This window comes from Fundulus heteroclitus, chromosome 24 (assembly GCF_011125445.2).
Source record: "Fundulus heteroclitus isolate FHET01 chromosome 24, MU-UCD_Fhet_4.1, whole genome shotgun sequence".
NCBI lineage: Eukaryota > Metazoa > Chordata > Actinopteri > Cyprinodontiformes > Fundulidae > Fundulus > Fundulus heteroclitus.
Window position 1 is genome coordinate 22,014,337 of NC_046384.1, and position 13,818 is coordinate 22,028,154.

General features: G+C 37.8%; 1 protein-coding gene and 1 long non-coding RNA gene across 2 annotated transcripts; both read left to right on the forward strand.

Annotated features, from left to right (window-relative positions):
- The first annotated feature begins 1,956 nt into the window (after positions 1–1,956).
- LOC118557986 lies at positions 1,957–4,251 on the forward strand. Its single transcript, XM_036128534.1, has 4 exons — positions 1,957–2,163; positions 2,244–2,366; positions 2,880–4,058; positions 4,246–4,251. Exons 3-4 carry the CDS (start codon positions 3,105–3,107, stop codon positions 4,249–4,251), a joined length of 960 nt encoding a protein of 319 aa, XP_035984427.1. The 5' UTR covers positions 1,957–2,163; positions 2,244–2,366; positions 2,880–3,104.
- Positions 4,252–12,726: 8,475 nt separating this feature from the next.
- Positions 12,727–13,599, forward strand: LOC118557920. Its single transcript, XR_004928113.1, has 3 exons — positions 12,727–12,765; positions 13,343–13,385; positions 13,521–13,599. It is a non-coding gene; the product is annotated as an uncharacterized LOC118557920 (long non-coding RNA).
- Positions 13,600–13,818: the final 219 nt, after the last annotated feature.

Here is a 13,818-nt window from a genome sequence, read left to right on the forward strand (position 1 = left end):
AATTTCATCATAATAATATAATATTCAATATAAATGTACTTGCCGTTCTCTGGGCTGAGGAAAAGTAAGAAAATGATTAATCATATCCTGAAATTTGAGTTGTAGTAAAGACTACAATATTTAATTAGAAAAAAATAGAAGATATATCACTGAAGTTGACGTTGGCATAGATGAGTTTTTAAAAACTAAAATAGACAGACTACCATCATAATTAATACAAAGAATTTGTGTTAATTATGATTGTGTCTATTAGACGTTAATTACGTCTAATAGATGTTAGAGTCACAGGACGAAAACATTCTATCAAATTTTTCTCATGTCAAGATCTGTTAATGAAGTGTCTGAAGGACACCACAGTTTTTGGTGTTGTAAACATCGTAGCCACCTGCTCAAGAAAAAAGTATGCCTTACCCTTTGTGGAGATTCATCGTCAGAACTGCAGTGGTGATCTTGTGTGTCTAGGGCCCTCTTTTGAGACAGGGAAGCCTTTAGGTTTTGTAACACCTGGTTGCTGGCTGCCTCTTTGATCCTGGTTTGTTTTGCCTGTCAAAAACGTTTATAAAGTAAAAACAAAGTTAAGACTGTCATCACAGTGTAAAATTCTCACTAGCATACTAAGCCTAATTAAATCCAGGATAAATTTATACTAGAGAAAACACAGAAATAATTTCATCAGCACCCTGACAGACAATGGAAGTAGAGGTGCGGCAGTAGTGGCGAAGAACAGAGCCTCCATAATCCCTGATCATGATTATATAGATCATTGATTATATAGAGCACACTCAACGCAAGGGAAAACTTTCTCAAATTGTGTTTCTTGCCAAATTCTTGCTTCTTGACTATAAATATTCATCATTGATCAAATAAACCTGAACTGGTTTAAAATTCAAGGATTAGTGATGCCCTTTTTCTCTTTTAATAGTATTAGATTGTTAATTTCTGCTTGGTGTTGCTTCAGTGCATCCTACTGGCAGGTGTAAAGCTAAAGATTTGCAAAAAAAAAAAAAATCAAAACATAGCACATTGTTAATGATTGAACTAGTGGTTTCCAAGTTTTATGAGTCCTACAGAAAGCTTTGTGTAATCAGGTTGACATTTTAGATGTTTTCTGATTTAATCTTCCATTAATTATCTCACCCCCCCCCCCCCAGATGTAGCTTATTTGGAACAGTAGTTGTAACAGTAGTTGAATCTATAGTCCTACATCTGGCAGCTACAACAACAAAATGCTGCTACATCATGATGTTTCAGTATTATTCATTTAATGTTTTCATCTATAACAATATGTCAGTCAGAGGGAGTAAATCAGTACATTTACTTTGATAGTTTAGCTACATTTTACTGCAAATAATTATGCACTTTAACTTGAGTGGGATTTGTCATGCATGGTTTGTAATGGAGTATTTTAGCATCGCTTTACTGTTTTTTACTTAGCTAAATGATTTGAATTTTGTCAAAACCTCTACCATAAAGGAAAGCACATGGGTGTGTAGCTAGCCAAACTATTGGAGCAGCTTTTGCGCTAGCATTAAGGAAAGTTGCGTGCACTCACCTGCACGGCCGTTTTAGGCTTTACTACGTCGGTCCCCCACATTTTCTTTTTCATGCGCACACCCCTGCTTTCCTCCTCGGCCCATATATCCTTACCGAGAAGGAACGAATTCTTTTTCGACACGAGTTCTTTGTAGGAGTCTGATATAACAAGAAGAGTAAGAAAAATTAAGTTTAGCCAAGACATTCTTCCTAACAACGACACAATTAAACAGTTAGAGCTGCAAGGTAGCTGAAATAGTTGGGAAATTAATAGGTATTCTCCATACTTGCCTCCAAATAACAGAACCTTAGCAGCCACCGTCCTCTTTGGTTCTTTTTTCGTAGGCCACTTTATTTCAATCCAGTTCGTGTCGTCATCAAGGTCCGGCTTGGATACAACTTGGGTGAACTGGTTGCTACCAAGAATGAGCGACGTACTCTCCACTTTAAGTGTTTTATCAAATAAGTAGTAGATGGCAAATTGGAATGACATTGTTTCCTCCTAACCGTAGTCTATCCTAACCTGCCAACCTGCTTTCACGCGAGTGACGCCGCCGCTCAGATGGATGCAACGGATGAGAACGGCCGCAGCTCTGATTGGCTGAAAGTGAAAAGCGATGCAGTTCATTGGTCAGAGACTCGGCGCCGATATATATATTTTTTTTAAATACGAATTTTAGAGACGTTTTATACAGTCTTGTATGTTACAGTTGCTATTCCAAATCATCATGCCAGCAAAACGAAAACTGAAGAGACATTTGAATTCTGACGAGAGTCAACCAGAGATAGGGACTCCAAGAACAACAAAATATAGAAGACTTCAACCGAACCAGGTAAAGAAAAACACAATTGGTGAAATGCTGTGGGCTACAACGAAAATGTCTATTTTACTCTTCCGCCTGAAAAAATATTGTATTCTGTATAACATTACGAAGTCAAGATAACTACTACCCTATCAAGACATTTTTGTTAAAGTGTTATTAGCTTGATGTAAAAATGTGAAGTAGGCCTACATTGCTTTTACGTGAAAATCATTAACAGACCCCATACACTCATTAAAGACTTTAAAACATATATGTGTTATAGCTTCTGACTTTTACTATGACGTCTGCAGGAAAAATAGGTTGGTAGGTATATTATAATATCCCAGCCTATAAGATAAACCTATCTGATGGTTTTCCAAAAGACAGTATTGCTTCCAGTATTATATCTTCATTCTGAAATGTTTGCCCAAGTCCACTGTAAGTCATCAAGGGTAATCATACATAAACACTAGTGCTAGCTAGTGGATAAAGCTCTTACTGTGTTCAGGTTTCCTATTATCTTTGTTTTTACTGTATCCACAGAAACAGAGAAAATTGTTCTACAAGAGATTTCTTTGTACATCTTCAGTTCCAAGAACATCCCTTTACAGAAGACAAGTTACTGAAAAGGTAAGTTCAGGAGAAAGAATTATTATCTAGTAAATGTAGCTATTTTTATATCCCAATGTTCAACTATTTGTTTTAGACCACCAAAGCTGCATTTAATTGCTCTACATTTGTCTCAGACTTGTCTTGCAGATCATAGTAATGCAGATTACCAAGAAGTGGATGGAGAGAGACAGGAGGACAGAGAGGAAGATGGTGGAAGTGGACAAGAGGACAGAGAAGAAGATGATGGAAGTGGACAAGAGGACAGAGAAGAAGATGATGGAAGTGGACATGACGACAGAGAGGAGGAGGATGATGGAAGTGGACAAGAGGACAGAGAAGAAGATGATGGAAGTGGACAAGAGGACAGAGAAGAAGATGATGGAAGTGGACAAGAGGACAGAGAAGATGATAGTGGAAGTGGACATGACGACAGAGAGGAGGATGATGGAAGTGGACATGACGACAGAGAGGAGAATGATGGAAGTGGACAAGAGGACAGAGAAGAAGATGATGGAAGTGGACATGACGACAGAGAGGAGGATGATGGAAGTGGACAAGAGGACAGAGAAGAAGATGATGGAAGTGGACATGACGACAGAGAGGAGGATGATGGAAGTGGACAAGAGGACAGAGAGGAGGATGATGGAAGTGGACATGACGACAGAGAGGAGCATGATGGAAGTGGACAAGAGGACAGAGAAGAAGACGATGGAAGTGGACAAGAGGACAGAGAAGAAGATAGTGGAAGTGGACATGACGACAAAGAGGAGGATGATGGAAGTGGACATGACGACAGAGAGGAGAATGATGGAAGTGGACAGGAGGACAGAGAAGAAGATGATGGAAGTGGACATGACGACAGAGAGGAGGATGATGGAAGTGGACAAGAGGACAGAGAAGAAGATGATGGAAGTGGACATGACGACAGAGAGGAGGATGATGGAAGTGGACAAGAGGACAGAGAGGAGGATGATGGAAGTGGACATGACGACAGAGAGGAGCTTGATGGAGGTGGACAAGAGGACAGAGAAGAATATGATGGAAGTGGACATGACGACAGAGAGGAGGATGATGGAAGTGGACAAGAGGACAGAGAGGAAGATGGTGGAAGTGGACAAGAGGACAGAGAGGAAGAGAGGAGTCAAGCCGGAAATCAAGATTCAAACCAATTGAAGGTACCATCATTTAATTACAGATTGTCTGTATATTGTTATTTTACATAACATGTATGAGACATCTCTCTTATTAGGACAATACTGTCGTTATAATTTGGCTTATGTGTCCCATTGTGTTTTAGGTATGAATGTGAGCAATCTTGTCTTGTATTACAGAAACACCATGATGATGATCCTGTATACCCTGGTGCTCCCATCACAAAAGGACAGAGTCTGCTCTTACTCATGTCATATGTACTGAGGCACAATTTGACAGGATTAGCTCTTCAGGATCTTCTTACAATGTTTAATGAACATTTCCCTGGCTTGGTGCCAGCAACCTCATATCTTTTTTATAAAGCATATGGGCAGTTTGGCCATTATGCGCCCCATTTTTACTGTGTAAACTGTGAAAGCTATATGGGACCCAGAGAGTCAGCTCCAAAAAAATGTTCTTCTTGTAATGCTGAATTTGACATTGAGAAAAATTTAAGGGTTGGGTCTTACTTTCTTGTACGTAGTCTATCAACCCAAATTGTGGACATTGTGGAAAAATCTGGGATACATTTAAATGAAAGAGAATCAATTCCAGGCATTGTTTCAGATATTCAGTGTGGGGCTGAATACAAAAAACTTAAGCAGAGTGGACAAATAGGGGCCGATGACATATCAGTTCTGTGGAATTGTGACGGAATTCCTGTTTTCAACAGTAATAATTTTCAGATATGGCCAATTCAGTGTCAAGTCATAGAGCTGTCACCAAAAGATCGTCAAGCCAACATATGTATACCATGCTTATGGTTTGGTAAAAGTAAGCCGAATATGATCACATTTTTAACTGCTTTTGTGGCAGAGCTCAAGGAACTGGAACAGACTGGAATTAAATGGATAGACTCTGAAAAAGTAGAGCATTTACTCCTGTGCTCCTCAGATTCAATTGCCCGCCCCCTCCTGAGAAACACAAAACAGTTCAACGGCAAATATGGGTGTGACTTCTGCCTTCACACTGGTGGTGGCCCCTATGTCTGGGAAACCCCAGAACCACCTTTAAGGACAGAGATGGATCATTTTCGGCATGCTATGCTAGCGACACCTGCTAATCCAGTAATGGGTGTGAAAGGCCCATCCCCTTTAATGGAACTTGAGAGCTTCAAAATGATCACTGGATTTATTCCTGAGTACCAACACAGTGTCTGCCTGGGTGTCACTAAACAGATCGCATCTCTGTGGCTAGACAGTAAGCACCATAATGAAGACTGGTACTTGGGCGGCAAGGTCAGTGATATAGACCAGGAATTGCTAGCCATTAACCCACCTGTGGAGGTCACAAGGGCACCAAGATCAGTGAAAGACAGAAAATTCTGGAAAGCATCTGAGTGGAGGTCATTTTTGTTGTTTTATGCATTGCCTGTTTTGAATGGCATTCTGAAAAAGAAGTATTGGAATCATCTTTTTTTATTAGTTTTTGCAATGCACACTCTTCTTCAGGATGCAATTAAAGTGAGACATGTGGATATGGCAGAACAAGCTCTGCGAAAGTTTGTGCTTAACTTTGAGAAACTTTATGGTGCTGCAAATGCTTCTTTCAATGTGCATTTATTAATGCACTTGGCAGCAAGCGTGCACAACTGGGGACCACTGTGGGCAACATCTACGTTTCCATTTGAATCATTTAATGGTACTTTGCTTAGGTTTTTCAGTGGAACAACACATGTGCCAACACAAATAGTGAATAGATTTCTTCGGTGGAGGGATCTCTCAACAAAAGCAGGGACTACAATGGCAAATGCTAATGACAGCATAAAGGCATTATTTGACAAACTTCAGAGTACCTCTAGCTTAAGAAAGAAATCAAAGGAGTTTGAACATAATGTCAGAGGTTTTGGCTGCCCGAAGAAAGGTAGCACATCTGTGTTGCAGAGGATGGCTATTGAAAGTTTCATAGGAGTGACAGTTCATTCAGGTTTATTTTATGACCGTTTCATTTGTAGCAGTGTGGTCTATCATTCATATAACAACAGAACTCTTAAAAAGAGAAATAATTCAGTTGTACAGTTAGATGATGGAACATTGTGCGAAGTTATGACCCTGGTGGCCTTTACATCTGATGATGGGGCCTCATCCACATCCACAAACTTCTGTATATTAGTAAAAGAGCTTGCCAAGAGTGGAGGAAAGGTTTGTAGAGATGCTCAGTTAAACATATCATCCACATTTATAAATGAGGTGTCTCACACCCATAATGTATTTGCTGTGCATCCCCAATCACTTAAACGTAAATGTGTAATGGTTAAGTCCAAGTACAAAATTTATGTCATTCCACTTCCAAACAATGTTGAAAGAGACTAAAATTCTTGGGGAGTTACTACAGACATCAACCAAACAACTTTGGCGACTTTTAAATATGTGCACTCACCAATTGGTCTTGTTTGCAGTAGCCCTGCTTTGGTCCATTAAACAATACTAATGAAATGTTCTTTTTTGAACACTTGAGACAATTGTAATATGTTAAGTTTATTTCTTTTGCATGTAATTTGGCCAGTATTAACTTTTCTGTTGCAATGTGGGTTATGCTATTTGTTAGATCATAATGTAGCACTGCACCAGCTTTAAACCACTTGCTTTTCAGCAGAACACACATTTTTGTGCACCTGTACTTTTGAAGTGAACATTTAGTGTTTTGTTCAATGTGGTTTTGTGTGTAAGATGTATTGTATCATATTTCTTTTTCAAAACTTATTAAACATTACACAACAACTGCAATAATTGCTATCTGTGTACTTTACACACAGCACAAAATTGCATAATAGGGTTTAAGTGCATTTTTGTAGTTATACTATTGAACACTTTCCAAAAGAATTACCTGAAGTACAAGCGTATATAACTTCACTTCATAATTAGATTCAAATGTAACTCAAAATGCACTCAAACTTAATATTACAGTGTCGATATTGAAATGTGTACTTTTAAAATATGCTTTCAATGTACGTTACAATGACAATTTTGAGCATACAATTTAAAATATATCAAAAATATGTGTAAAAACAAATTTAAAATAAGTACACTTTAGAAATTACACATAACTTTCACTTAAAGTATACTTTTTAATAATATATTTCTATAAAGTGTAACATAGTGTAATTATGTTAAAGTGTGTTAAAAGTATTAACATGAAAGCGTAATGTTAGTATACTTTTTATATATTTACAAAAAGTACAATTTGTCTAAGTACATTTTCAGTAAACTATAGGAAATATGAATATACTTGAAATACAATAAAGCACTTTTTTTTTTACTAGGGTGGCTACGGCAGACTTCCCTATCTCCCCCGCTTGGAAAGCTGCAAACTAATCCTGTTTACATGAAATAAGCTTGCTCTCGAGCAGGTTTAAGCTGCCGCACATGTTGCTATGACAACAAGTGCAGGATGTCTTTCGAAGAACCGAACAATCCAAGATCATGCCAAATCGTCAACAATCAAATCCAGCTAACTGAGTTAGCGACGTACGAAGAACGGGCCCCATTAATCAGATTTTATCACTTAGATAAGTAATACCTACACTTACACATTTTGCATTATTAAAATAAGTAATTTGTAATTTTTATTAAGGATCCCCATTAGCTGTTGCCATGGCAAACAGCAAGTCTTCCTGGGTTCCACATTAACAACATACAATAAAAAGCACACTCACAAATGTAACATTTCCAAAAATGTCATTTCTCAACCCACCGTAGTTTAGAAGTTATCAGAGAATGGACAAAAGAACAAGTTAAATAAAACAACCAATAAAACAAAAACACTTCAGGGCATCAAATGAAGTCTCAGATTCTTTTTAAAAGATAATTTACTGTGAGGGCAGCAGATGTACTGAGGTAGATTATTCCAAAGACGCAATGATCTATATATAAAAGATCTCTTTAGAGCGTTGGTTTTTGGACCTGGTGAAACAAGCTGTCCATTACTGGAACCTCTAGTGTTGTAATCATGAACAGAATTACTAAAAACAATTTGTGAATGTCTAAAAGCAGGAACATTACAGCTCATGACTGACTTAAACAGCGTAAGTGTATTAAAAAGCAACTTGTTCTCAACGGTAAGCCAGGAAAGGCGGGCCTGCATCTGGATGAGATTAGATCTAACGGGGCAGCCCAGTACCAGCCGTGCTGCCTGGTTCTGAACAACCTGGAGCTTTCTGAGTTCACCCCTGGCAGCAGATGTCCACACTGCAGAGCAAAAATAAGTATAAAATGAGCAATAACTACACTAGTAGTGCCGCTAAACTCGTAGCACACATAGATAACCTCATCTGGTTCAAACTACAACTCGTGCATAAGTCTATTTTGTGAGATTTTTTTATTGTTTTAATAAACATACAATCACCAATAAGTACACTATGGATCATTGCAGTTATACCAAACTCACTGCTCACATAGATAACTTGAACATGTTGAATAAACATAACATTGGCTTTATTGATGCAGACAGGCTTATATACTGGAACTACAGTATATCTCAACCAAATACTATTTTACTGTTTGCGTTGTGTCAGAACATGAGATCAACCAATATAACATGAGCAACAGCTTGTTCATGCAAACATACACAAAATAAAATCACAATGAATAATAAAAAACCCAATATTAAAGTTTCCCATACAGCTGCACAAAAATTCCTATTTACCTGCATGATAATGAGGGTGACTTCTGTGGGAATTGCCTGCTATGAGGTCAACAGAACAGCAAGCTCCACATCACTACAACTTGCTCAGTGACAGTCAGCAACAGTTACCCTGAGACCCTCTAGATCAGGGGTGTCAAACATATTTTGGTCTGGGGGCCGCATTCAGCTTAATCTGATCTCAAGAGGGCCACACGAGTAAACTCATTGCAAGATTAAATAGAACTAATAAAAGTGGACTTGTTGTTCATTTTTATATTAAATGAATTTCACTTTTACACAAATATTATGAATAACCTCAGCGTTTTTAAGAAAAGTATGTGCAATTTCAACAATACTTTAACCCAGTTAAACATTTACTTGTGCATTATGCATAAGAACTGATCACAGTGATTGTACAATGTTGAAAAACATTTATTCACATTTTTTGGAACTTAAAAACACTGTCCTGCATGACCAAATACATCAAACAGATAAAAATTAAGAAATTATTTAAAATCAATTTTCCACATCTGAAGCTCAGTGCTACCATCTGCTGATTAAAACACAGCGTGGACAATATAGGAACTGCAGATTTACAACTAGAATCGTTCAACTTCTGAAGAAGTTGAACGATTCTAGTTACGCGCACCTGGTGGTCGTAGTCTCTCATCGCTTGGGGATTTTAAATCAAATCTTCTAAATGAAAAGGATTTGTCTTCATCAAAACCTGCCGATCAGGAAAACTTTGTGTCTGCAGAGCTGCAAACTGCGTATATCGATCTGAGACGCAGCTAATGAGCTAATTGGCGACAGCCGACAGTCAAACTTTGCCATTCATTTGCTATGGTAGTCCTAAACCACTACTGACGTAATACACTTTTTGGCCACAAGCGTAATTTTGGGAGCGTTGTTTCCACCTCTTCTCTTAGAGCCGTTTCTACGGTGGCCGTGAGGTGCAAAACACTTCAACATTAGCGAAATACCTACAAACCGTGAAATACCTACAAACTTTAATGAAGCACAATTACAAAAGCACCGTAACACTGACGAAACCCCTACAACATTACGAAAGCGCTACAACATTAGCAAACCGGAAGAGGTAGGTCCCAGTGGGAAACCTAAGACGTCGTTGATTGGACGACAGCTCGTTTTACTTTTGAACCGGAAGTTATTCTGGTGTGTGCTTCGTTTGAATGAAAAGCAAAGCAAAGCAAGCAGGACAACGGTCACGTCGCTATGTTTTGCTCAAACTGTGGAAGAGAGCTGGTCGGGCCGTCGCCAAACTTTTGCAGCAGTTGTGGCAAGAGGCTTGAAGTTTGTCCGGAGGATACTCCACAATTCAAGTAAGTTAATAAGCATAAAGAAAGATTTATATTTCTTATGGCTGTAGTAACTTGCTATCGTTGGTGGTGACCAGACCGTAGTGATGGGTCCAGAAACGCCAATGTGTCGGCACATGCGTCGAACCGATAGCGATACGCACACCGACACAGGTTTTGCTCTATGAGAAATTTACGTGACTTGATACAGCAACTGTTTCGAACTGACTGACGCGCCAAAGCAGTGTTCCCTCTAAGCTGCGCGCTTAGAGGGAACACTGCTATGCAAGCTATATGCGCAGTAAATAAAAACCTCTTCCGCCTTACATTACATTACATTATAATGTGAGGCGGAAGAGGTTTGGACAGACTCTTAGTTTTAAACACGGACGCTGTGTTTAGGTACCTGACTTATATTATCTGTTCTGAAACCGGAAACAATGAATATGACAGAGTGATGCAGAACTACTCAGAGTGGCAGCTTTCTACTCAGTGTATCTCAGCGATTTTTCTGAAACGAGGCTCAGAGAAAAACGCACACCGCACTCCAGCATCATCTGTGCCGTGTGAGCGATTGTTTTCTACAGCTGAGGAGAGAGTGTAAAAGACTCAATATCAAAACGCTAAAACAACCTATTGTTTGAATTAAACAATTTGTGGGCAAAAAATGCTAGTCTACAACCATATTCACTCATATGTTTACTTAAAGGGTTATTACGTTATGATACAGGTTCAGATTATTTTTAGACTTTAGCCAAAAAAGTCTAAGATATTTTAAATATAAATGTTCTTATAAAATAAGACATGCAACAAGTAATGACTTAAATTGTATTATTGTGTATGCTAGGTCATCAAATCAGTGTCAGTTTAGTCTGTCAACCAGGTTGCCTGCAGGGATTTTTAAGGTCCATCAGGTGTCAGTATTCAGTGACACAGTATCGGCGCTGTATCAATACAGTTTGGCAATGTGTCGAAATGCTTCATGACGCCTCATCAACCCATCACTACCAGACCGTGTCCACTGTCATTTATTTGTTAATGCAATTAAAAGTACACAAATCGATATAATACAGCAGTCTTGTATTAGCAACATATAGTAAGGTCTGTTACAGCCGTGGGCACTACTTCTGGGGTAATTTGTGTCATTCTGGTTCTTTTGCACTGCAATCAAGCTACCCACACTCAATTTAGAGTTGTGCTAGCCTTACTGCAGTATGTAATACATAACCTATGTTAGCATGAATGTGATGTGCAACATTTTTTATTTTCTTTACTTCTAGCACTGTCCCATCCTGCCCTACACCAGCCCTCAGCACCTTCCTTGAATACAGAAAAAAGAAAAACGAGGAGCGACAAAAGTATTCTCTTGGGAGAGAGGGATTAAAGCAAAAGGAAGTTAAAACAGTAGAACAGTCCTTAATAAAAAGATAAAAAGAAAATGATTACATTCACATTTCTTCTAACTGCTCCGACCAAAAACAAGCAGCTTTTAAATAATACACTTGCTTAAAGAAAGTTCCAAGTAGTAAAGCTATAGAGAATAATTGTTTAACAGTAACAGTAAACTATCAATTAATGATCAGTCAAAACAGTAAATTATCTACCGATTAATATTTGAGTAATAATTTTCCAACCATTGTTCTGTTTCTATCCAAATCAGAAGTTCAAAAGTAAAATCTTGGAAATGACTCATATAAATATTTAATGGTTCTATTTGGATGATATTGTAATATAATACAGGAGTAATTAAAAACAAAAAGCAAAAAAATTGACTTTTTTTAATAAAAAAAACATTGCTCAGTCTTCCACATATATCTACTTTTTTTGTTTCAGATAAATATTGGCTTGATGGCCATTCAGAAGAATTGTCTAAAGCCTCAACGTGGAAGAACTATTACGCTTGTAACAAACCCAGATGTCTCTTCCACACCTCTGCTCAGTCTTGCAGTTAAAAAAATGAAGGACTTTAACTAATATTTGAAAGATGGACCTTTCCTCCTTCTGTACCCAGATGGGTCAGAGGTTATTAATATTCCTGGGACACAGACGCCTTTTACCCTTGCAGCTTATAAGGCTGAACTTGGCAAGCCATATCAAAGGATATGTCTGTTCCTCTGCTCGAGAAATGACTTTGAAGAAGGTTGGTGTGTACTGTTTGCCACATTCAATAAATCTAAATTTTAAAACTGTACCATTAAGCATTAGTGGCATGAACCAATCAAGTAAAAAGTATACATATATTGGCTCCTACATGTCAAGTTACTTCCTGGAAACTTTATAGGTAGACACTGGGTTATTCATTTTTATCAGTGCTGTGTTTGTACTTCCAGATATAATGTAATAAAGTTGACTGGAAACGGTATTAACACTTAGTAGAGATTAAGTTGGCTTGTTTTGCCTACTTTCCTTGTTTTGCAGTTGGAAAATTATCAGACTTGTCTGATTCTGACCCAGAGATTGTTTTCACAAAATCCTCTGACTTTGATCTTGCTGATACACTGGTAATTGCAACTCAAAATGTATTTGGTCTGTCATTTTTATTTGGTTCAGTGACCACAACAAGTACATTTTACCTAAGCTACAAAGCACTATGTCAAGATTTTTATGTGAAATTTTGTTCATTTTCTTCAGCCATGGGAACCTGTGAGTAAAGGCAGTCCTTTACAAAAGGAGACAGAAACAGAGTAAGTTACATTTTTGGGACATATCATAGCATGTTGTGTTTACAAAAAGTATTATAGCATTCACAGAATTTTCATAAACAATGTACTGGTGACATGTTTAATGTGGATATTTGTAAATTATGTGAATATCCGAGCATGTCCTATGAAGTATTTGTAGTGTAGTTGTTTTCTTAAAGATGCTTGTTTTTAAATTTTTAATATACTGGCATGGAAATCATTATTAGACCACCCTTGCTTTCTTCAATGTCTTATTCATTTTACAAATATAGATTTATTTAGATGAATATGTGAACTAAAGTCCACAAGAGTTTCAGTCGATAACTTGTGTCAATCAGTTTTGCATTTTCTTGTAATAATGAGAAAAAAGACTGCTTCTTAAGCTATGTCATTGTACTGCCTATAGTGCTGTTAGGCATTCCATGTTTTCCTTTCTGTCTGTTTTAATCAGATGATGCACAGAGGCGTTACAGGGCAATACAATGAACAAGACATTGAAGAAAACTGGGTTATCCTATAATCTATACAATGACTGCATATGTTCAAAATACCAATTCATGTGTTTTCATTGTTCTCTAAGGGATGGTGTTGGGGAGCTTGTACTTGGAAATGAAGTACAACAGGTACAAACTTTTTATTATCTCACACCACAATATACAGATTTTTGTCTCAAACCCTTAAGTAAAAAAAAATATTTGAACATTAAAGTAACATTAGTCAATCATTAACTTTTACCCTTGTCTTTTTTCTGTTTTCAGGTTATGGATGACAACGGCAACAATCCAGGCACCAGTCAATGTGTCACTGTCCAGAGCTCCTGTTACAGGTGTGTAGGGGCTTCTGTCATAAAGAAATAGGGTGTTTGTAGGGTCATCGTGACAAAGTGATACCAATACATCTTGTCATGGTTTTGAGTTGTTTATCCCACATGCAGATTACCCTCGAGAGGCGCAGGGCAGTTTAAGATGTGTATTTTAACAAAAGGTTTAACAGAGGTAATTGTGGTAAAACCATGACAAGCAGCACTGGAGGAAGACACGAGAACTGGCTCAAGCG

Bases quoted from the DNA above. Each gene is read 5' to 3' on its own strand.
- LOC118557986 (XM_036128534.1), top strand. From the start codon at position 3,105: ATGCAGATTACCAAGAAGTGGATGGAGAGAGACAGGAGGACAGAGAGG.